Source organism: Serpula lacrymans, assembly GCF_000218685.1.
Source record: "Serpula lacrymans var. lacrymans S7.9 unplaced genomic scaffold SERLAscaffold_15, whole genome shotgun sequence".
NCBI classification, from domain to species: domain Eukaryota; kingdom Fungi; phylum Basidiomycota; class Agaricomycetes; order Boletales; family Serpulaceae; genus Serpula; species Serpula lacrymans.
This window is the reverse complement of record NW_006763304.1, coordinates 240,927-261,078: the sequence shown is the minus strand read 5'-3', so window position 1 is coordinate 261,078 and position 20,152 is coordinate 240,927. Positions and strand designations below refer to the sequence as shown.

Genomic DNA, 20,152 nt, shown 5'->3' with positions numbered 1-20,152 from the left:
AAAAAGGGCATACCAAATATTCGCCACCAGCTGCTTTTCTCACTAACCATGGACGCTCGACTCGCGCAAATCAACACCAGCGCCGGCGATAACACGCTAAAGCAGATTCGCAAATCCACTGACTATATGTCACAAGATCGCGCTATGTTGTATATGAGAGTTTTCTGGCTGTTTGGAATCGGCTGAGGATCCGCAAGATGAAAAATATTGAGGTTTGATGTGTACTTATGCTGATGCTGATAGGGAAGGAGAAGAGACTCCTATGGAACAACATTATTAGATAGGTAGCACGTCCATACAAAATATAAATTGACCCTTGCATACGCAGACAGTCTTCGAAAGCCATTGTGGGGTCACTACTACCAGCGACGTAGGACGGAGCCAACATACCATTTTCATTTGGCCGTATCATACTGTAATACCGACCATCTGAAAGCCCACCATGTTGATACGTGAGATTGCGTTGACAGAATTTAAGTGAACTATACTATACATACATTGCTCTGGTCTGTCCGGCCCATACACTTTCATATCATCATCAGGTACCATACGATGGATGCCTTAAATACGGCGTGGAATGGTGTCAGTAAAAGGAATATGAAATAAATGCGCCATCTCTGACGCTGGCGCTATGGTAATTTTTGGTACGATACGATAGATCCCTGATATGGCGTGGAATACTGTCAGTAAAAGGAATATGAAATATATGCATCATCTCTGACGCTTGCGCTATGATATTGTGGCACGATGCGATAGATCTACGGCGTGGAATAGTGTCAGTAGAAAGAATTGATATGAAATGGGCGCACCATCTCTGACTGACGCCGGTGCCATGTCATCGTGGTACTATATGTACCCATATTGTCGCACGCAACTATCCCGTGGTGATTGTATTTGTACTGTAGAATAGTGTCATAAGACTGAATTTTATATGCAAGCTATCCGCTGAGGAGGATGACACAGCTGTAAGGTCTATACATATCGCCATATTGACATTATTGGTCCGTGGCTCCATATCTCGGTTTTGGGGCTCGCACTGTGAGTAAAGCGGGATATACTGAGCCAGACAGGACACAGTGCCCTCTGCGCTGCGTGCGCCACTGCCAAATCAGCTATCGCAACGTTGCGTTTCACGTTTGAAGGGCTTACACACACAATATTGGTCCTGGCATGCAACGGCGAGTCGTTCCGACTGATTTCGGAGTGGTGCTCTTGCTACATTTCAAAATTTCAAGTGTCATCTTTGTAGTTTACGTTCGGCACATTGTATAAAGCGCGCAGTTTTCGTGGTATCTGGATTGCTATGCTTGAAACATTGTAATATAATTGCCGTTGACCCTGAATACGACTGGGAGAAATTGGAAAAGGCTACCAGGATAGTTGTCAGATTTCCATCGATAGATACTGTAGAGCACGGATCCACTTGCTGGGCATGGGATGAGCGTCCACGAGACCGTGCTGTCGAGTGTTTGTGATGGTAGCAGTGTAACCTATGCTTTACTGGGATCGGCGCCAATTGTACATTTGATCATCAAGATGAGTGGGCCGTACGAACCGGAACCTGATCTGTTTGAAAGTCCGCGAATATGCTTCAGGCCGACACTCATATTGATTAGCTAATCCACATATCTTTTTAAAGGCTTTTTTAGTTTGCAGCTATGCCTTAAACTGTTTTCTTCTCGTGCACTCTGCTTCTTGATTTTGCTCTGGTTCTAGCAATTTATAAACCCAACCACCGTCTCTCTTTTCATCCCTGCTTTTTCTCGCCTTTTCCCTTGGTACTGCTGGTACCATGTCTTCAACAATCGCAGTCACTTTCACCGCTCTTCTCGCTTTCGTCCTTCTCCGTTCGTTCGCGAAACGGAAGCACCAGTCAGCGCCTTATCCTCCAGGGCCATCACCACTTCCGGTTCTGGGCAACATCCGCGATCTCACTGCGAAAGAACTCTGGCTCGTGGCAGCTCGTTGGGCGAAGCAGTATGGTGAGTGGTCTGGACATTCCTGGATGCATAGAATCCATGAATGACGCGTTATACCAGGGAAAATCACATATCTACATGTCTTCGGACAAGGCCTCGTCTTCCTTAATACTCCGGAAGCCGCCTTTGAACTTCTGGATAAGCGGGGCGCGATTTATTCGGATAAGCCACGTCTCGTTATGGCTGGCGAGTTGTAAGGATCCCTTTTTGCTTTGCCCTGATCATCTCTGAACGTCCGTTGCTCATGGCAGATGTGGATGTGAAAATATGGTATCTATCGTGGTAAATTTTTGAATTTGAAAACTGACCGGCCACTCATCAGGTCGCATTCACACCCTACGGCGAGACATCCCGCCGTCAGCGGAAATTGATGCAAAGTGCATTAGGTCCTTCGAGTATCAAGACCTATCACCCCCAACTTGAGCTCGAAACGCGTCCCTTCCTTCGTCGTCTTCTCGCAGAACCAGAGAAATACACCGACCACATTCGCAGATACGCTGGGGGCCTCACACTGTTGGTCGTTTACGGACATCAGGTGAAAACGAACGAAGACCAATTTTTGCGACTTGCTGAAGAATGTGTGAACCTTCTTTCGAACCGCATCGCTTCAGGAGGCGGTATCTGGCCTGTGGACATCTTTCCATCACGTATGTTGTGCACAGCTGCAAAATGGCCAGATATCAATACTAATCTCGCATCCTGCCGACACCATAGTCAAGTACCTTCCAACATGGATGCCAGGTGCAGGTTTCAAGCGAAATGCCATTATATGGAAAGCGAAGATGGAAGAATTTGTCCATCGTCCGTATGAATTTGTCAAGGATGAACTGGTTTGTGTATTGTGCTCGCTGCCCTTATTTATATTGATGTTCCTCTCAGAGAAAAGGAACTGCCCTTCCGTCTTTCGTTTCCACCTTGCTCGAGGCTGATCACCAAAAAGAAAAAGCTGCGCCAGTGAACTCATTAGCTGATTTCGACATTCGTTGGACTGCCAATTCGATGTACTCTGGTCCGTACATCAGTCCAATTTGTTTACTTGCTTGTTGATATATGGATCTGGGTAAACAGCTAGCATCGACACGGTAAGCATTTGAAAGTGAAAGAATGTACTTCGGAAAACTGAGCCTTTTGATTGACTGTAGACAATCACCGCGCTTTCGCATTTCATTCTTGCTATGATTCAGCATCCATCTGTCCTTGAACGGGCACAGGCAGAACTGGATTCTGTCGTTGGGACAACACGACTTCCAACTTTTGCAGACCGTCCAGAGCTGCCCTACTGTGACGCCATTTTTACTGAGTGCCTTAGGTGGGGTGCACCAGTACCACTGAGTGAGTACACTATTTTTGACCCGAGATAATAGAAGCCGATAGTATATGGAAGACCTTCCACATAGACTAACAGAAGACGATATATACGAAGGGATGTTCATACCAAAGGGTTCCCTGGTACGCCTCTATTATCTTCGTGTTTGAGTACTGGTTTAAATTTTACTTATCTAGGTCTTCGGAAATATCTGGTATGTTCTACTTTGGCTGTGATTAACTATCACGCACTCAAGTCATGTGGCTCAGGGCTATAACCCGCGATGAGAAGTTATTCCCTGATGCGCACGCGTTCAAACCTGAACGCTATATGGAACCTGCAGTCGACGATGCAACGGAGCGAAGACGGGATCCTCGAACATATGTCTTCGGTTTCGGGCGCAGACGCTGTCCAGGTGCCAATTTGGTAGAATCCTCGGCGTGGTTGCTCATGGTATCGATGTTGTCGACACTCAAATTTGGGAAGGCTGTAGATGACCGCGGGAACGTTGTTGAGCCGGAGGTTGTGTTTGATAACTCTGTTTTCCGGTGCGTACAACCATCGTTGGAGGTTTGCGCTGAGTTGACTGTCATAATGTTATGCAGGACGCCAAATGTATTCCAATGTGATATACGTCCCAGGTCCGAACAAGCTTTGAAACTCGTTGCCGAGATATAAACGCACGGTTTGCGGCTTGGAATGCTTGTGATTGTCGTCAGCGCATGGCTTTTCCGGTGGGTGGATGGGTGGTTGGAAGCATACTCACGAGTTTAGGAGTGCCTTTCATCTTTGTCTTACTTCTTGTACACACTATCACAATTCCTTTTACTATCTCTGTAGCTAAATCTGGTTTCTGATGCAATTCTTCTCTCGGATAGCGGTCAATAAACTCTCTCATCCTTATCAATCCTTCGAGATGCATGTCAAATGATGTTCTGTTAAGAAACCGTGGTTGAAATAACCGATAGTGGGTGCTACAGCGGCATGGTCGTCGGGTTATCAACAGTAAGATGAAATGCAAAAACGATAAGCCGGTGAGCCCTGGGACGTTGTATGACTCGGATGTTGTGCTAGCGTTGTTTATTCGGAAACTCTAATGCACGCCATCTATGAATCTGTTGACGACGCACGAGCTGAGCGCTGATGGGCTGTTGCCCTTATCTCGCGACCGGCGGTGGTACCATGGCTGGACGCTTTGAGTTCACTCGCTAAAGTGACTCAGATTCGTCTCTGCGAGATCTGGTGTGATGATCAGAGCAGTAATAAGCATGCACTGACGTATATTACTGATAAGACGGACGCCGAAACCTACGTCGAGGAGAAGAGAAGAGAGTTTGAAAGTTTGCACGAGAAAATGTTGGCCACAGCACACATATCCGCGGAGCAGAAATTCCCGGGGCAATATTATTAGACTCCAGAGAGGGGTATCAGACCAAGAAGGCGTGGAGGAAAATTATAGTTTGCCAGGAGGCAAAAATGTACGATGGTGCGGGAGGTAGGCTATGATCAACGTTCATCGGAGGATGTAGCGCGTACCTGTGAAGTACTCGCGTTGCGTGTTTTTCCTAAAGATAAAAGACGAACATGACTGTTGATTGGCCGAAGGAAGGCTTTCTACTCCACGAAATGGTGCTGAATTTACGTGTAGGTTATTGAATTTGAAAAAGAAGATAAGAAAATATAGTCAATAATGGGAAGACTATTGAGCGCGAAAATGAACTGACCGCGAGGATCAATTATAAAGGCCGAGAAAGAACCGATTTTTCAATGAATTGCAAGTTGCCAAACTCTTACTGGGGGAAGCATGGGCAATCTCACCGATGAACAGGGACGTTCTTGAGTGACAGGTGAACTACTTTTTTGTAATGCAACGTGGACGACACGATACATGTTCCAGATAGCCTTTGTCGGCATCATTGCGGATTAGAATGCACGAAAGGGGTGTCAGTGCATTGGGACCCCTATGGCAAGGCGATTGGCCATGGCGTATAGCTATGCTAGTTCCCGAGAGTGATGCTTCCATAGCCCTAAGCTGCGATGAGTTCGGATGATGATACAAAAAACCGACAGATAGCGAGTGAAAGCATGCATGATTAGAAGTACCCTTCCGTTGGAGTTCTGTTGGACCCGCCAATCGAGCGCTAGGGCCTCATTATCGTGGTATCCAATGTAAGACATGTATGAGAACAGACCTGTTCCTGTTGCAGACACCAGAGTTGCAGGAATAACTGAGTAACTTATTATCCGGGCTCAGTGTTACCACAAGATGTCATATCATGGCGAAAGAACCCAGAATTTCGCGATTTCCAGTAGCTGACCTCATCATAGATAGCGACGAGATGTGCAGGGATGTACAGGTGTATTCACGTGTATGGGAAGTAAAACAGTTGCATAGAGACCGGTCACCCATGCCACGACCAAGTCCAGGGCTCATAGCTTGGCTTGCGGTGGTAGGGTTAGTTATTGGGAAATGATTGAGCCTGACATTTGACGCTTGTACCTTCGATGTCCCACATAAGTCTATCGAAATCACATATCGAATATTTGAAACATGATGTAGACAAGCATGTGCACTCAACTTTGGCAAGGGCCCGTGACGACCAACCCTCATGTAAAGAAAAGGTATGAAGGTAATCGTATTGATAAATAAAGACCTAAGCAAGTATCAGGATCACAATATGTAAATGAGGACGTACCTGTCAATGTTTTCGAGGCATGAGAGAGTTTTCGAGAGTCCAGTGCAGATAAGGTTCTTAGTTCCCTCACTTTGGCCCGGGGACGACTGGCGCGGTGCGATCTGGGAAAACATAACATACAGTGCGTCTAACAGAATGATAGCCGAGATCCATGAATAGCTTTGGCTGCGGATTGATGGACAAAGGCCAGAGCGTGTCAGTGCTCAATGCTTCCGGAAGGCGTCCATATGATATCAGTCACAGCTCATTTTACTATCACGAACCCATGAGATTATAACAGTACGACGTGCAGCCAAGAAATACTATCCTGTGCTACAGATTACTTGTTACCGGTATATATTCCGAGGCTGAAGAGCACTAGGCTCTGCAAAGATGACAAAACGAAAACGAAAGAAATCAAAAGAAGAAAGAGACAAGAGAGCAAGTAAAACCCAACGCGAAATAAAAGGAATAGTGTCATAGTCTGATGGTCAACGGTACTAGAGGTATGCAGTGTGTCTATAGATGCGATATGATGATGAGGCAAAGAGAAAGCGAATTGTCGTGACAAGTGTTTTTGTGAATGCCGCGTCGAGTCGGCCGTGCCATGTCTACCGAGTCCCAGGCGAAACGAAATAAATCTAGGAAAGCCTCCTTGGCCTAATATTTTGGTCTTTGCTAAAAGGCTATGAGAAAGGAAACAAAGAACATGACAACCAGGACTCACTGATTTGCGCATCATCAGAGGTGGCGATGAACTGGGTGAATTTGGGTCATGGCGGGGCTGAGACGGTTATTGATTAGCGACGACTCGGTATCACGTTAAGACGGGTACATACTGGGTTCATGTAAGCGGGTACAGGTGGCGGGTTCTGAGGAAACGATGCAGCAGTTTTTGACAAGACCTTTTTTAGCTATGAAAGAGAACAAAGGTTGGACACCGGAGACATCCAGCGGACATGAGCTAAGTGTATACCTTAGCTTCGCTTTCAGCTGCCCGCTGCGCGTACATGCTTGGATGTAGTGAGACACTGTCGAGACTCCGTGCTTGAGGAAGCGAGGAGAGTGAGCAAGAGAGACTAGGAAGAGCAACTAGCTTGTCTGCCGGTACGCCTTTGTTGGAGGGATTCGAGTGGGTGGTCATGATGTGCAGTCCTAGAAGATGTGTCGCAGGAAATAACAGGTGCGTTGAATGGTGAATGAAGTATTAAAGAGATAAGAAAGACCAGGCGATAGGTTGCAAGTGCACAGGGCACTGAGTGAAGAAAGAAAATTGTGGCGTTGTATAGATTCGTACTTATACGGCTGGCTGTTCTAGTTCCCGCGCGATGCCGTCGCGTCACGTTTTCATCCTCTATCGTCCTCGTATATTTTATTTGGCAAACGCGAGGTTATTCCAAGGGTCATTCCAATGGATATTTCTCACAAAATTGTTCTCATAACGATATGCAAGCGGATCTACGATGGTGCGTGTATGGCCCTTATTCTCGGTCGTAATGCTTGAATCGAAATCCGGAAGTTCCTGGCAGGCGTCGACATATCTGGTTATGAATGATAAGGACACACCACGAGCCTAGCTACTTTTTGGGCCGTCTTCTTTAGCCTCCAGGCGGTTCAATGGCCAATCCTGGTCATGAGACAACGCATAGTCGACATGCTTCGCATATTCTGGGGCACTTCGGCCTGGTTATCTAAACGATCCTGCGGTATTACTCTCACCATTCGTGCCATCATGTTCGCTGAATCGCAATCTTCAGGATTTTAAGCTATCCCTCTTCTGGTTTCTAGCGGCCATCTTCCCGAGCGCGGTCTCCTAGGAAATACCAAACGCAAAGCTCCATCATCGCCTGCATCTTCTTTACAGACTCTTCTGGTGGCCGTGTAAAAGACTTGCAATGTTATTCTCTCATAATCTTCCTTGCTTCTTCGACCAATACTCACGTCTCTGGGAGCTCGCCGCCCTCAATGGCGTTTCAGCGGTTTCCTTTTCGGAGGATATTTACACTTAATATCTGTCCTCCCACTATGGTTGCTTCGATATTGGGGCCGCCCTTGAACTCGAGGCTGCACTGGCTCTACTGCATTGGGACATTGGTTATTGACCCCACCCAATGGTCTATATTCCAAGGGACACCATGCGATACTTGGGTGTCGGTTTTTCGAGTACACGTCGACCTGTCGCATTATTTCGACTTGATATGTTTTTGTGGAGCCTTGTCAATGTCAATGTCATGCACAGCCTAACTTCATGTCTTCTTCCCCTCCCAGCCGGCGGCCCGACTTGAAGGCTTATTATATAGTCTTTAACATCATCATCTGACCTTCAAGGCAGATGACGACCAACGCGAAGAGCAACCTGGAACAAGTAAACCCCACAAGTGCCTGGCCTCTCTTGATATGATGCAAGTTCGGTTATATCAAGCGCTGCATTAAATCCCCGCGGGACTCTGCTGACTTCTATCTGAGCCGTACAATCGCTGGTCTGCTTGTATAGATATGCACGCTTCACCCCCTTTGACTCCAACAGAAGTCGAGCTTTCCTCCTTTTTCCGAACTATGTATACCAGATTGCGATCGTAGTGCGTGGGCATCATTCTGGAAAGCTTGTCTACGGCAATAACCGAGTACGTACTCGTCTTACTTACAGGCTACATTCACGGATAGTCGAAGACACGTTTTTTGATTGTTTCCCAAGTGTTCAAACTCATTTCGAGTGGTGGGCGGCTCCGAACGTGGGTGCATACTGCATTTAATGGGCTGATCCGTTACCATCTTAAGTTACTTAATTTTGGTCAGAGGCTCTGCATTTGATTCAAATCCATATCTTGAGCATGTCAACCTCGTTTAGCTTTACGGCAAGCGGAAGTGTAAAGGAACATAGACTATTCCGCATTGCCTAGGATGGAACGACTGTTTGCTAACTTAAACTGCATCAATCCATTTGTGTAGTTCCCCGCTGTCCGGCGAGTTGCGATTACACACACGACACCCGGTAAGTGCTCAGCTTTTTTTGTTGGTCTTCCCACCGTAACGTTCACATACAGTCATATGATCGATGCACCGTGTATATACACAGCTGTGGACTCGTATATACGCCTTACAACGTGTACTATTGCTTCTTGAATTCAACTAACACGCCAACTATCATAACATGCAAACGCTCTAATATATATCAGCTTATTTCTGCTCGATACCATCTATCATGATCAGTTACCTCGGAGAAGTACCTTTCCGTCCACCACGCAACATTTTAGAGTTGACAGATTACTAATCCACGGCTTGTATACCGTCATATGCAGGAAGTCGTCGACATGCTTCTGCCCAATCAAGACCTCCCTGGACAAGCTCCGTGACGACCGCGATCACTTCGTCAATGGACCCGATAAGCTGACCTGTGGTATCCCGTTCGCTGTGATACAAGTACCGGTCAGAACTCGAAATCTCTTCAAAACGGCCCGCAATCGTGCGATCGTATGGATAAACAAAAACTCACCGGAGTGTCATAGTGCGATTTTGGACAGCTGACGTTTAGTCGTTCGAAGGCAATGGTGTCAGTTGGTCCCCAAATGAGACTCAGTACGAAATTACTTACAGGCGAAGTCAAGCGTAACACCGAATGGCGTGCCCAGCTCATCATTGCGGGCGTAGCGCTTGCCGATAGAAGTGTTGGAATCGTCTACTCGTGAGAAGATGCCTGCTCTGCGCAATTTGGAGGCTATCAGATAGCATGGGGATGGGAGGCGGAGTGGACTGTTAGCAACTACAGCATATCTTTTGGGGTGAAATATCGACGCACAAACTTCTTTGACAAGTGGATCAAACTCCTCTCTCGCACTTAGAGGCACGATTAGGACTTTTGTCGGGGCTACGACAGGAGGGAGGGAAAGGACCTGTGAAAAGCTCGTCGTCAACCCCACATACTTCACACTCGTGCGAACTCACCCCGCGTTCTACATCCTGTTCCCTGCTCCAGAAGCTGTGCTCTAGAAGGGTATATAGGATTCGCCCCAAGCCAAATGATGGCTCAATGACATTCGGTGTGAATTCACGGACTGCGATGAATAGTGAGTAACTATGTTACTGCAAAACAGATGATTCATACTAGATTGTTTCAAAGTCTTGCGTTCTATCGTTATGAGCTCTGGCGTCAATTTGAATTCCTTGCCTTCTGCAGATACAATTGCAGAACTGTCAAGTCGCTGATAAGCTCAGGATCAGGAACAACTTAATCATAATTACCCTTGTGCGACTTCTCCCTTCAGTTTCAGCAGTTGTGCCTCGTCCATTTCAGCCACGATCTTCTGGAGAAGTGCCGAGTCACGTCCAAATGTCTTGCCGACAAGTTTCTTGTTGAGTTCTGCCACTTCTTTTTCGGTAACGATTGGTTCCTTCAAAGCTTGCCTTACAACAAGGGGGTGTCCAGTCTTTGCCGAGTGTACCGACAAATCATATGCCGCACGATCCGCACATCCAACACATTCAGTCCAACCTGTTGAATTCTCAATTTCTGCATCCCAACAGTCTGTTGCATAATGTGCCATCTCATTCGCCATATGCTGGCGGAACCGCAGACGAGCTGGATTTATCCCGATCTTGGTGAGGAACTGATATATCCGCGCGATGAAGTATCCAAGTGTCTCGTTCGCCACTATGCCTTTGTCTACTGCATCACCTATGGTCATGGCTGTCACTTTCGTGCTTCCACCGGTTTGTACGTGACGATCGAGCAGGCTGAGAACGACGTCACGGACTTCGTGGAAACGCTCGTGCCGTTTATCTGCGGGATCGACAAAGTGTTCGATTTCGGCCATGGTGAACTCACGCACGCGTAGGAGACCTGCACGTGGAGAGATCTCGTTACGGAAAGATCGGCCAATCTGAGCGGAGGCGAATGGGACGCGACCGTTGTTGAATTCGAGGAGACGAGAGAAGTTGAGGAAGTGACCTTGGGCAGTTTCGGGACGAAGGAAACTAGAAGAAGTGTGAATATGTTCGATTACTCGAAAGCGACTTGACCCACCCAGGATGTTGTCCGGTGGGACCGATGCTACTAGCGAACATCAGATTGAACTGCTGAGGCTCACTGACGTCGTTATCTGTATCAGGGTTCCGGATATCGTGTTCTCGGCAGAGTTCGCCGAGCTCTGGGCCAGAGTAATTGTCGAGCTACTTGCAGACTTAGTACGACATGTAACTTCGACAGTGACATAGATCGGAAACTCACCTGAGCCAAGATGACTTCGTATTCTTTCACTTTCTCATCAGGCAACTGCACTACTACACTCTTCACTTTCTTCTTTTTCTTCTTTTCGTCCTCTTTTGGTGGCTGAGCAGCCAAGCCACGGGCTTCTTTGTCACCGGCGAGACGAGCCTCCAGAACACCCCCAACTAGATGGTCTGCACGAAGAACGTCACCGGTTTTGGTATCTTTCACCATCCAGTCGGCAAATCGAGCTACATGACCGGATGTCTCGAAGACTGGGGCAGGTGTCATGATGGTGGTGTCGAGCTCTAACATGTGCTCCTCGACGATGAAGTGTTTGCGCCATTCGGCGATGATGTTAGCTTGGAGAGAAGAGCCAGGTGGACCATAATCGTAGAGACCGGCGACACCTGTAGAATAAAAAGGAATATATATATATCACTCTTGAGCATCAAAGAATCGAGAAAGTGCGAGTGCTTACCGCCATATATTTCGAAAGCAGGTGCATAGAAAAATCTACGATTGAGAAGGACGTCCAAACGCGCTTTATCGAACGGATGAACAGTTTTGTTGACCGAAGACATGCTGGAATGGGTGGATCGTATCTGATAGAGTCTGGTGAAAGATCGCGGTCGAAGATATGTACAAGATCTATGAAGAAATCCAAATGTGACTCCCATGCAGTACTAGCCACGAATTTGAGTCAGATTGCAGTTCAATAACCGCATCACATTATTTACTTTTTTGATTCAGCCCGCCACAGCTGTACCCAGTCAACAATTTCTCAGTTCACCTCAGCCTCTATACCAAGGATTCAAGGAAAGGGCTAGGACAACTGTTCAGATTAACAGTCAAAGAGATGATGACGGTTGTGATAAATGTTAGTTTCCAATAAAATGTTTGGGACGCTCGGCAAATGGTGCTGTATGTAATTTCGAGTAAACGAGTTTACCAGGTCACCGTATGTTTCATACTCTCAAGTCATACTATCGTGTAAGACGAGTTTCCCTTCGAGTGGTAGTTTTGGAAAAGAATGTATTGTTGAAACTAGCGCTATCAGATGGTGGAAAAAACGATCAATATCAGGTTGCGCTTGTCATGGACTCATCACTGTCAGTCTGACTGCAGCCGCTCAGCGTTCACTTGGCATTACACCTGCATCTGGCAGCAGCAACCTTTCCAACATGGCAACAACTGTCCAATACATGGGATAAGAAATCTTACTAAAACCAGGCGACTGACATGGAAGTACGCGTACGCCTCCATCTTTGTCTGTCTTTCCCCCCAGCTCAGAGCGCGACGTGAGGAGGGTTTCGAGACAACGCGACATCTCCACCAACCTATACGTACGGAGATAATTAAAGTGACGCTTCGATAGCGACGGTAGAGATGAGACCTAGCCTGGCGAACTCACGGCCTACAGTAAGCCCGCCTCCAAAAATACTAACCCCCACGATCCAAAATTCTCTTGAGCTACACCACTGGAGGGCACGTTCTTATTACCATGTCCCTTTTTAACCAGGGCGAGAACTTCTCATTGTATGGTTTGGATGTGACGGATCCATTCGCGCCACGACGTAGTTTGTGGGTTTCATTTTCAAATGCTATCCTGGCAACAGCCCTCTTTAGGTGTTGGCATATCCTCATATTTTTCGGTGCTTGGTCGACCGCTGTGTGTGTTATTAGCAATAATGTCTACAGTCTTGCGATACAGCCCACCCTTATCACGGTGTATGTCTAATATTGCACCTCCGGCGACCAAGGACTGACAGAAACTTCATCCGCGTTTAGGTTTGGAACTGTTCTCGGATTCGTCATCTCTTATAGGACAACATCTAGTTTTGAACGGTATAATGAAGGAAGGAGACTATGGTCCCAGATAGTCCTCGGCAGTCGTACATTCGCCCGTACGGTGTGGTTTCATGTCCCAGGTAAGTTACGTTCCCCTGACCTGGAATGACATAGTTTCCGACCCTCGCATCTTCCATCTCCATTGCAGATACCATGCCATCTCCCCCTACCGATAAGGGCATATCAGACGACGAGCAAAAGTCACGCATTCTGATCGAGAAAAAGACGGTTGTCAATCTTCTAGAGGCATATGCCGTGGCAATTAAACACTACCTCCGCGGGGAGGACGGGATTTACTATGCTGATCTATACCATCTTGTAAAGTTCCTACCGTCCTATGCACTTCCCCCGGGTATACCTTCAGCTTTAGATCTCTCAGAGAGTGCGGACGCACCGTGCACGAATTCTGATCAATTAGGGAACGCCCCTGGGTCCCCTCTCTCGGCACATTTTGCGCCTTCTGTGCTCTCTAATAGGCCGTCTGCATCAAAGTCCCATCTGCCCCTCCCGTCGACGACACGCACAAGGACGACGTCTTTCGCGCAACCCTCTATCCGAATCAATGGACATAGCGAAGGCTTACCTAGAGGAGGCGAGAAAATGTCCACGGGACCTGGCGACGATGCGTCTCTGTTCCCAGCTCGCATGCCACCAAGATATTCGCTCTTCGATCTCTTCCCTTTCTCACTTCTCGTGCGCCAACTAACCAAAAGCGGCCTGGAGGTGAAAGGAAAGAAAGCAGCACGAATGAGGGCAACGTTGCGGCACCATAGCGTATCGCATAATATTCCACTGGAAATCTCATTTTATCTTGTCGGTGCTTTTCTGTAATTCTGTTCCTCTTGTAAGTTGACCAAAGTCGCATGACAGAGTTCGTATATATCTGCATTACAGTTCCGTAAGGGCGCCGAGGCACCCACTATCAGTGAGTAGCGCCAACCAGTATACCTGTGAAAATCTAAGGCTTTCCTCCAGGCTTACTGCTTGCCACTCTTGGTCAACTGGTAGATGCATTGACAGGATTGGAGAGGATCCTCACGACTCCGATACCTTTTTCGTCTGTAACTTGTCTTTCTGTCGGATTCTCACAGCTGAAATTAGCGCATCTGCTTAGATATTCCATACATCTTTGGCTCGTAACCAGTATCTATTGTGTGGCATTGGTAAGAAAGTGTTGTTATCACCTTGACAAAATTTTTGACACATCTTATCGATGTAGCCATTTCAAATCTGGTTAGCTTTGAAATGGCTGACCATTCCCGCCACTGTAATCGCAGTATGTAAACCCATGCAGATAATCAACGTCGCCGTCCGCTGATTGATAAACCGATAACGTTGACCAGAGTTTCATATTTTTTGGTTTCCTCGTTGCCGGAGAAGAGATCGAAAGTGAGTGACGTCTCGTCATTTCTGTATGCGATACTGATTATCGGAACCGATGCTTCATTTGCACACTTCTATAGATCCTTTTGGTGAGTTTCTGGCGACTCTAGATCCGGTAGAAGATCATATACTGACAGAGGCACGATGGCAGGTTACGACAAGAATGACTTGGTAATAACCCACGACTTCCTTCGGCATACGCTCCGACTTTAGCTAACTAACATGCTGTTCAAATTTTTTCTAGAACATGGACCACTTCGTGCACAACATCATACGTAAGGATCTTCTTGGCCATGCTTTACAAGTCTATCAGCTAACTGACGAATTTCGCGATGCATATGATCTGACTTGTGATATAGGTAATGAACTCCGGGCGATCACTGCACTGCCGGCGCCAGATCCCGCGGTGTGGGCTTTCTCCCCGGAGAATGACCTGCTGTTCGCTTCGAGGAACGAGGAACAGAAAGTGTCGCCTGTAGAGTGGCTGCAACGAGGCCTCCCTCAGATGCAGGCGGCCCTGTCACTGGGTTGATCGTGGAAGGAGAGTGCGAGGTTGGCCTGGCCATCGCCGAGAGCTCTATTGCGCATGCCTAGCCAATGTTATCAATGACCTGTGATGAGTATCAAAAAACGAATATACTGGGAGACATGCTCCCCTCTGATTTCATTCCCCATGAGCTGATTATATGATGATGGGAAGACATTTCTGGAACGATACTGGTCCTCTGCCTTTACGATGGCCCTTGACGCCATACCTCCTTAGAGAAACGGAATTTGGCGTATAGCAAGCGCTGTGCCGTGCTTACCCCGCCCTCAGACGGCCTGTGCTGACGAGAGGACCAAGCCACAACGACGAAAAAGGAAATATAAAGACGTATCTAAATCCGTTCCGCAGCGAGTCAAATGGTGGCGAAAGTCTTTACAGAAGTTGCAGTGAAACTGCACACAAACGTGCGCAAAGTTTGGCCTGCTCAATACACGTTCTACTTTGTATTTCTCAAGGTATATCTTGAAAAGAATTCGGACTGAGGGCGTGTATTTCATGCAGCGCGGTCATCACATTATCTGGGATATAATCTTCGTGTGACACGTTTGTGATGACCAATCACCTCGAATGAGCCTAAAAGCGTTTCTCTCCATGCAAAAAGTCACTGACAGAAATTAAAACAAAATATAGCATGAAAAGTAACCAGCATAACATTTGGTGTGGTATAAAATATTAAAAAAAAAGATTACAGTGTGCTCACTGTGGTGAGACACAGATGAGAGACGCGGTCATATATGGGACAAAATTTGGGCGGACGTTGAAAATATGGAGCGAGTCGCCAACCCGGTCGTGGATTGTCTGGAACAACTTCGTCTCTTCCTTTCTGCCATGAACCTGTATTCAACGTCGCTGTAGTTTCATAGTATTCTGTTGTTATTCTGTACTTGTCTCTTTTCTTTTCTCGCTCATTTTCCAGCATGGCCCAAGTCCAAGTCTCTCAGCCGGTTTCGCTCTCTCCAGTCAGTTCCATACCGTGTTCGCTTGCCTGGCCGATCTAACTGAGAAATTCGCCTTATCTGCAGAATATGAATGAGGGTGCCGGTCTGAGCTTGCTTTCTCTCTCAATTGCTGCAGCCAGTGCGTCTCCAATACCAGTTACATCGTCGGTGGACTCCCCTGCCCGATCTGCGCAAGGTAAGACGACCGGTAGACTCACTGGCCGTCTCTGAGTGCTCACAATCCATCTCGACCACACACAGGCAACAGCATAGGACCAAAGCACCGCCGTCTGTCGTCTACCGGCAAGACGAGGAGAAGGTTGAGCGATGCACGGGATGCGGCCACCCGACCTTCGTAAGTACTATCACTACTCTTCCACCTTCCCCGTGTATAGATTATGGGGAGAGGAACGAATGTTCAGGAGAGAGAAAGTTGATGCATCAGAGGCGTCCTCTACCGTATTGCTAGCTTGCTGATCTACTCTTCGTCGTAGACCGGCATCCGTGCAAACCGCCGCCGCCGCCTTGTCGGCATTGTCGACGCTTTCTCTCTCGTCCTCCCCACCTCCACCAGCCATTACTCCAACTCCCGCCTCTTTCAGAGCAGCCTCTCAATCACTGACCACACAGACACCCATTCCTATCCCAGCTAGTCGCTCGACCACTGACAATGTGGGAAGCCTTGACGATACAGAACATTCGCCCTCTACATCCATGACAAATGGTCTCAGCGTCAGCGCCGGTGCTGTACAAGGAAACGGCACTGCCATTCATAGCGTGACAAAGAACGGAAAGAAACGGGGGACGATCTTTACTTGTGAGAGCTGCTCAAAGGTTCGGCTCACTTGAACGTTTCAGCGCCTACAGGAAATTTGAAAAAGTTAACATGTTTATCCTATTATAGGTTTATCGCCATCCATCCTGCCTTATTAAGCATCGATGGGAACATACTCCCCAATGGCGGGAAGCCTCCAAGTTTGTGTTGAGCAAACATCAACAGGTTCAGTTATTGGAGGTAACCGTCTTCGCTTCGTGTTATTCTAAATGACTCACGAAAGATGACTCTGTGTTAGGCGGCTGCTATCTTATCTCATTTGTCCCCGTCGTCGGGTACTGGGACATCGTTACCAGAAGACCGATCACTCTGGCCTGCATTTCTTTCTGGGGGACTCTTACCTCAACCGACCGTCGGAAATGATGCCCTTTCCACAGACCAAGCCTCGTCCTCGAGCGTTAATATTGCATACCCAGTGTCGAGTTCTGTCCCCGTCACCTCTGGTCGTGCGGGTTCTTCAGGTCCCCGTCTTCACGATTATGCCATCCCACCATCTACCGGTTCTGGCGCCATCACCCAACTAAGGCCAGGCTTACTTGGTGTCCCCACCGGTCCTTCTGCTACCAATACTGCTGCCACTATCGTGGCGGTTGGATCAGGATCTCCAGCTGTTCGGGGTTCCCTTCCCGTCGCAGTCCCCGTGCCTAATGCCAGCCACCATCCGAGTGTGTATGGTTCAGGTGCCTTCCGCTCCTCTGGTCTGGGCCCCGAGTCGTGGGGTTCTCCTACATCGTCATCTCACTTCGGCATATCCTCATATCAATCGTCCATACCCTCGAATCCACCATCCTATACCCCATCCGACGCAGGATGGTCCCTCCCCCGCTCGTCCCTCCGCTCTGTATCCATATCCGCATCGTCGCGTTCACGTTCTGCGTCAGAGAGCAAGAGCGAGGACGATGAAGGGGAGGTAGATGGTGTTGGGTTTGAGGATGTGGATGTGGTGGTGCGCGATGCGGAGGCGTTTGGGTTTAGCTCGAGGGGGCGGGTGAGCTCTGCGAGGCAGGGGTGGAAGATGGAGGAAGAGGAGGCAACAGTTGGGTTTAGTGTTCGGGAAGAGGAAGAGGAGGAGGTGAAGAGCGAGAAGGAGCAGGGGTGGGATGGGATGGAAATGGACATGGAAATGGACTGAGTCATTTTTTTCTTCTTTCTTTCACTTTTTTCTTTCGCTTTTTTCTTTCTCCTTTTCCATTCTTTTTTCTTGTCTATTTGGATTTGATATCCCGCGATCGATTGGGTCGGCAGATAAGGCTGACAGCACGCGCGGTAAACCACTCAATACTGTCTGAACAGCAACAGTAGCAGTCTTTCTTGTTTCACTTTCCTTTTCCCCTTCTTTTTCACTCTGTTTTTTGATGTTGTCTTTGTTGTAAATGTATTCAACCCTGTACCATCTAGGTCTGTCCTTAAATTAAGCGCTCATTCATCTGCAACGGCTTAACGCTGCTTTCCCTTTCCTTTCACTCAGTTCTTTCAGTTCTCTTTTTTCCTTCGCTCGTCCTTCATCTTGTGTTCTTTCCTTCGTTGTCTGTCATGGAGCGCTAGCACGATACCTAACTTATGGTGATGCTCTTGCGCAGTGATACACCTTTTTCCTCTTTTATTTTGCCCAATGTATGTATACTTATTCTTGTAAGTAGGTTAGAAGTATGTCGAATAAACGGAAGCGGAGGCATGAGGAATATTTATTTTAATCAAGCAGGCCCACATGAGCGTTTCCAAAAATAAAATAAAAATCTGAAGGTGAGTACTGAACGCTGAGCACTGACGAGCAGATAAATACAATGAGATAACAAGGAAGCAAATAGATCGTTAGATATAGTACATGCCCATCACCATAAACAGATTCCTCTTCTCCTCATTCACTTCATATTTTTTTACATATTTTGAATTCCAGCAAGAGTCTCCAAAGATAGGCTCCAATACCCCCAGTCTTTCCAGTTGTTAGTTTTGTGATCCAAAATAAAACGATGTAATGGCAACGTTTCAATGATGTCGACGTGGTATCATTGTTGCTTTCCGGAAGCAGCTTTGGTGGAGGCGCGAGAGGCGACGCGTAAGGAGGCTGATATGTCCTTGCCGAGACGTATGATGATGAGGGTTGGGACGATGAGCCAGAGGCTGGTTAGGGTAATTTCGGTTGGGTTAGTGTTATGGTTGGTGAAACGAATGGAAAGGCGATAAGAAGGGGAAGGAACGGAAGGAAGATGTAGGGAAAGAACGAACGAACGAACGGAAGGAATGAAGAAAGAAAAGACACTCACCCATTAGGTATAATCCAATACACAAGCAAATCCTCAAAGGAGTTATGTCCCACAGCACAGTACCCGCAGTAATACTCCTGCGCCCAGTAGAGCACCGTTTTGGAGAGCGTCATGGTGGCGGCTGCGAAGCCGAGGAGAGGGGCGGGTTCCCAGTGGGAGACGTGGGCGAGGTAGACGTAGGCGAGGTTCATGAGGGTTTCTATGATGTTGAGGAAGGCTGGGGGGGAAGAGGGTGAGTAAGGCGTTGATGAAGTTGAAGTTGGCGTTGGGAGGAAAGGAGTATGAATGGATGTGGAACTTACATTGCGCGTTGGTGAACCCGTCACCACTTTCGAGGGCTTTTAATCCATACACCTAAATAAAAGAATTGGGTGTTAATGAGTCTGTTAGGGTTATGCCCAGAAGCCCGAAGCCCCTGATGGCGCGCCGGGGTGTGAGAAGAGAGGGTTGAACGTACAAAGTCGATATTCTGGTAAATCCCATACGGCTCCCATATCCAATGGAGGTCCCCACCCACCATCGAGCGTGGTCTGTCAATTCAGTTCGCATCGCGTTACGGTTTTGTATGTTATGTGTTATAGAGCGAGGGTTCGAAACATGAACGTCGTGATAATGAATGGTTGTGATTCAATAAATGGAAATTTCCCGTCAAGACCCTACTATGAGACACGCTCGCAAACGAAGTGAATACAGGGGAACTGACCTCATGAGACAGTACCCGACGTCCCAGAAAATAACAGGTGCGGTGAGCACGAACCATAGCGTGACCCAGATATGCGTTCTGACGGCCATCTTAGCAGTGGTGGTGATAGGTGTGGTGGTAGAGTTGGGATGGGATGGGAGGTGTGCAAACTCGGTGTTCGGTTTCGAGGACGGTCGTGCGATTCGTTTTCGTCTTTGGAGGTCGTGGGAAGGGGAAGTAGGACCGAGGGTAGCAGTAGCACTAGCGCTTGCACCGTCCGACGGGAGACCTCCCGTACCATCATCATCCCCATCTATCATCCCCTCGTCCACCCCGCCGCCATATCCATATTCATATCCATCCAAATCTAAACCCTCCTCTGCAGACTGAGACTGCGTTCTCCTCCGCTTAGGTCGTCTCTCGATCTGCTGCGCCGATGTAAACTCTTCGACACGCGCGGTGTGGGCGGATGAGAAGACGGGTCTGGAC

At 47.7% G+C, this 20,152-nt stretch overlaps 7 protein-coding genes across 7 annotated transcripts; 3 read left to right on the top strand and 4 right to left on the bottom strand.

Annotated features, from left to right (window-relative positions):
• Positions 1–66: 66 nt before the first annotated feature.
• Positions 67–1,684, bottom strand: SERLADRAFT_478127 (uncharacterized protein; the record flags this gene model as incomplete). Its single annotated transcript, XM_007323177.1, has 5 exons — positions 67–260; positions 315–429; positions 498–1,088; positions 1,150–1,368; positions 1,428–1,684. The coding sequence occupies 2 exons, from the start codon at positions 1,239–1,241 to the stop codon at positions 875–877; spliced, it is 306 nt and encodes a 101-aa protein (XP_007323239.1).
• A 616-nt stretch (positions 1,685–2,300) lies between these two features.
• On the top strand, positions 2,301–4,196 carry SERLADRAFT_478120 (uncharacterized protein; the record flags this gene model as incomplete). Its single annotated transcript, XM_007323176.1, has 9 exons — positions 2,301–2,626; positions 2,694–2,809; positions 2,859–2,988; positions 3,048–3,061; positions 3,122–3,311; positions 3,364–3,428; positions 3,483–3,499; positions 3,555–3,833; positions 3,891–4,196. 9 exons carry the CDS (start codon positions 2,350–2,352, stop codon positions 3,961–3,963), a joined length of 1,161 nt encoding a protein of 386 aa, XP_007323238.1.
• Positions 4,197–5,553: 1,357 nt separating this feature from the next.
• Positions 5,554–6,059, top strand: SERLADRAFT_478116 (uncharacterized protein; the record flags this gene model as incomplete). Its single annotated transcript, XM_007323175.1, has 1 exon — positions 5,554–6,059. One exon carries the CDS (start codon positions 5,562–5,564, stop codon positions 5,757–5,759), a length of 198 nt encoding a protein of 65 aa, XP_007323237.1.
• A 156-nt stretch (positions 6,060–6,215) lies between these two features.
• On the bottom strand, positions 6,216–7,221 carry SERLADRAFT_400937 (uncharacterized protein; the record flags this gene model as incomplete). Its single annotated transcript, XM_007323174.1, has 4 exons — positions 6,216–6,638; positions 6,688–6,744; positions 6,800–6,874; positions 6,937–7,221. 4 exons carry the CDS (start codon positions 7,102–7,104, stop codon positions 6,621–6,623), a joined length of 318 nt encoding a protein of 105 aa, XP_007323236.1.
• A 1,772-nt stretch (positions 7,222–8,993) lies between these two features.
• On the bottom strand, positions 8,994–11,852 carry SERLADRAFT_478110 (uncharacterized protein; the record flags this gene model as incomplete). Its single annotated transcript, XM_007323173.1, has 11 exons — positions 8,994–9,122; positions 9,175–9,369; positions 9,454–9,481; positions 9,553–9,675; positions 9,757–9,850; positions 9,903–10,012; positions 10,063–10,148; positions 10,200–10,931; positions 10,981–11,126; positions 11,185–11,573; positions 11,645–11,852. The coding sequence occupies 10 exons, from the start codon at positions 11,841–11,843 to the stop codon at positions 9,228–9,230; spliced, it is 2,049 nt and encodes a 682-aa protein (XP_007323235.1).
• Positions 11,853–12,413: 561 nt separating this feature from the next.
• On the top strand, positions 12,414–15,612 carry SERLADRAFT_453125 (uncharacterized protein; the record flags this gene model as incomplete). The annotated part of the gene is made up of 10 exons (XM_007323172.1): positions 12,414–12,585; positions 12,686–12,894; positions 12,955–13,094; positions 13,202–13,827; positions 13,885–13,939; positions 13,990–14,177; positions 14,234–14,290; positions 14,358–14,403; positions 14,757–14,924; positions 15,584–15,612. The coding sequence occupies 10 exons, from the start codon at positions 12,553–12,555 to the stop codon at positions 15,610–15,612; spliced, it is 1,551 nt and encodes a 516-aa protein (XP_007323234.1).
• A 2,006-nt stretch (positions 15,613–17,618) lies between these two features.
• On the bottom strand, positions 17,619–19,849 carry SERLADRAFT_478101 (uncharacterized protein; the record flags this gene model as incomplete). Its single annotated transcript, XM_007323171.1, has 5 exons — positions 17,619–18,838; positions 18,982–19,198; positions 19,284–19,335; positions 19,439–19,511; positions 19,685–19,849. 5 exons carry the CDS (start codon positions 19,771–19,773, stop codon positions 18,724–18,726), a joined length of 546 nt encoding a protein of 181 aa, XP_007323233.1.
• Positions 19,850–20,152: the final 303 nt, after the last annotated feature.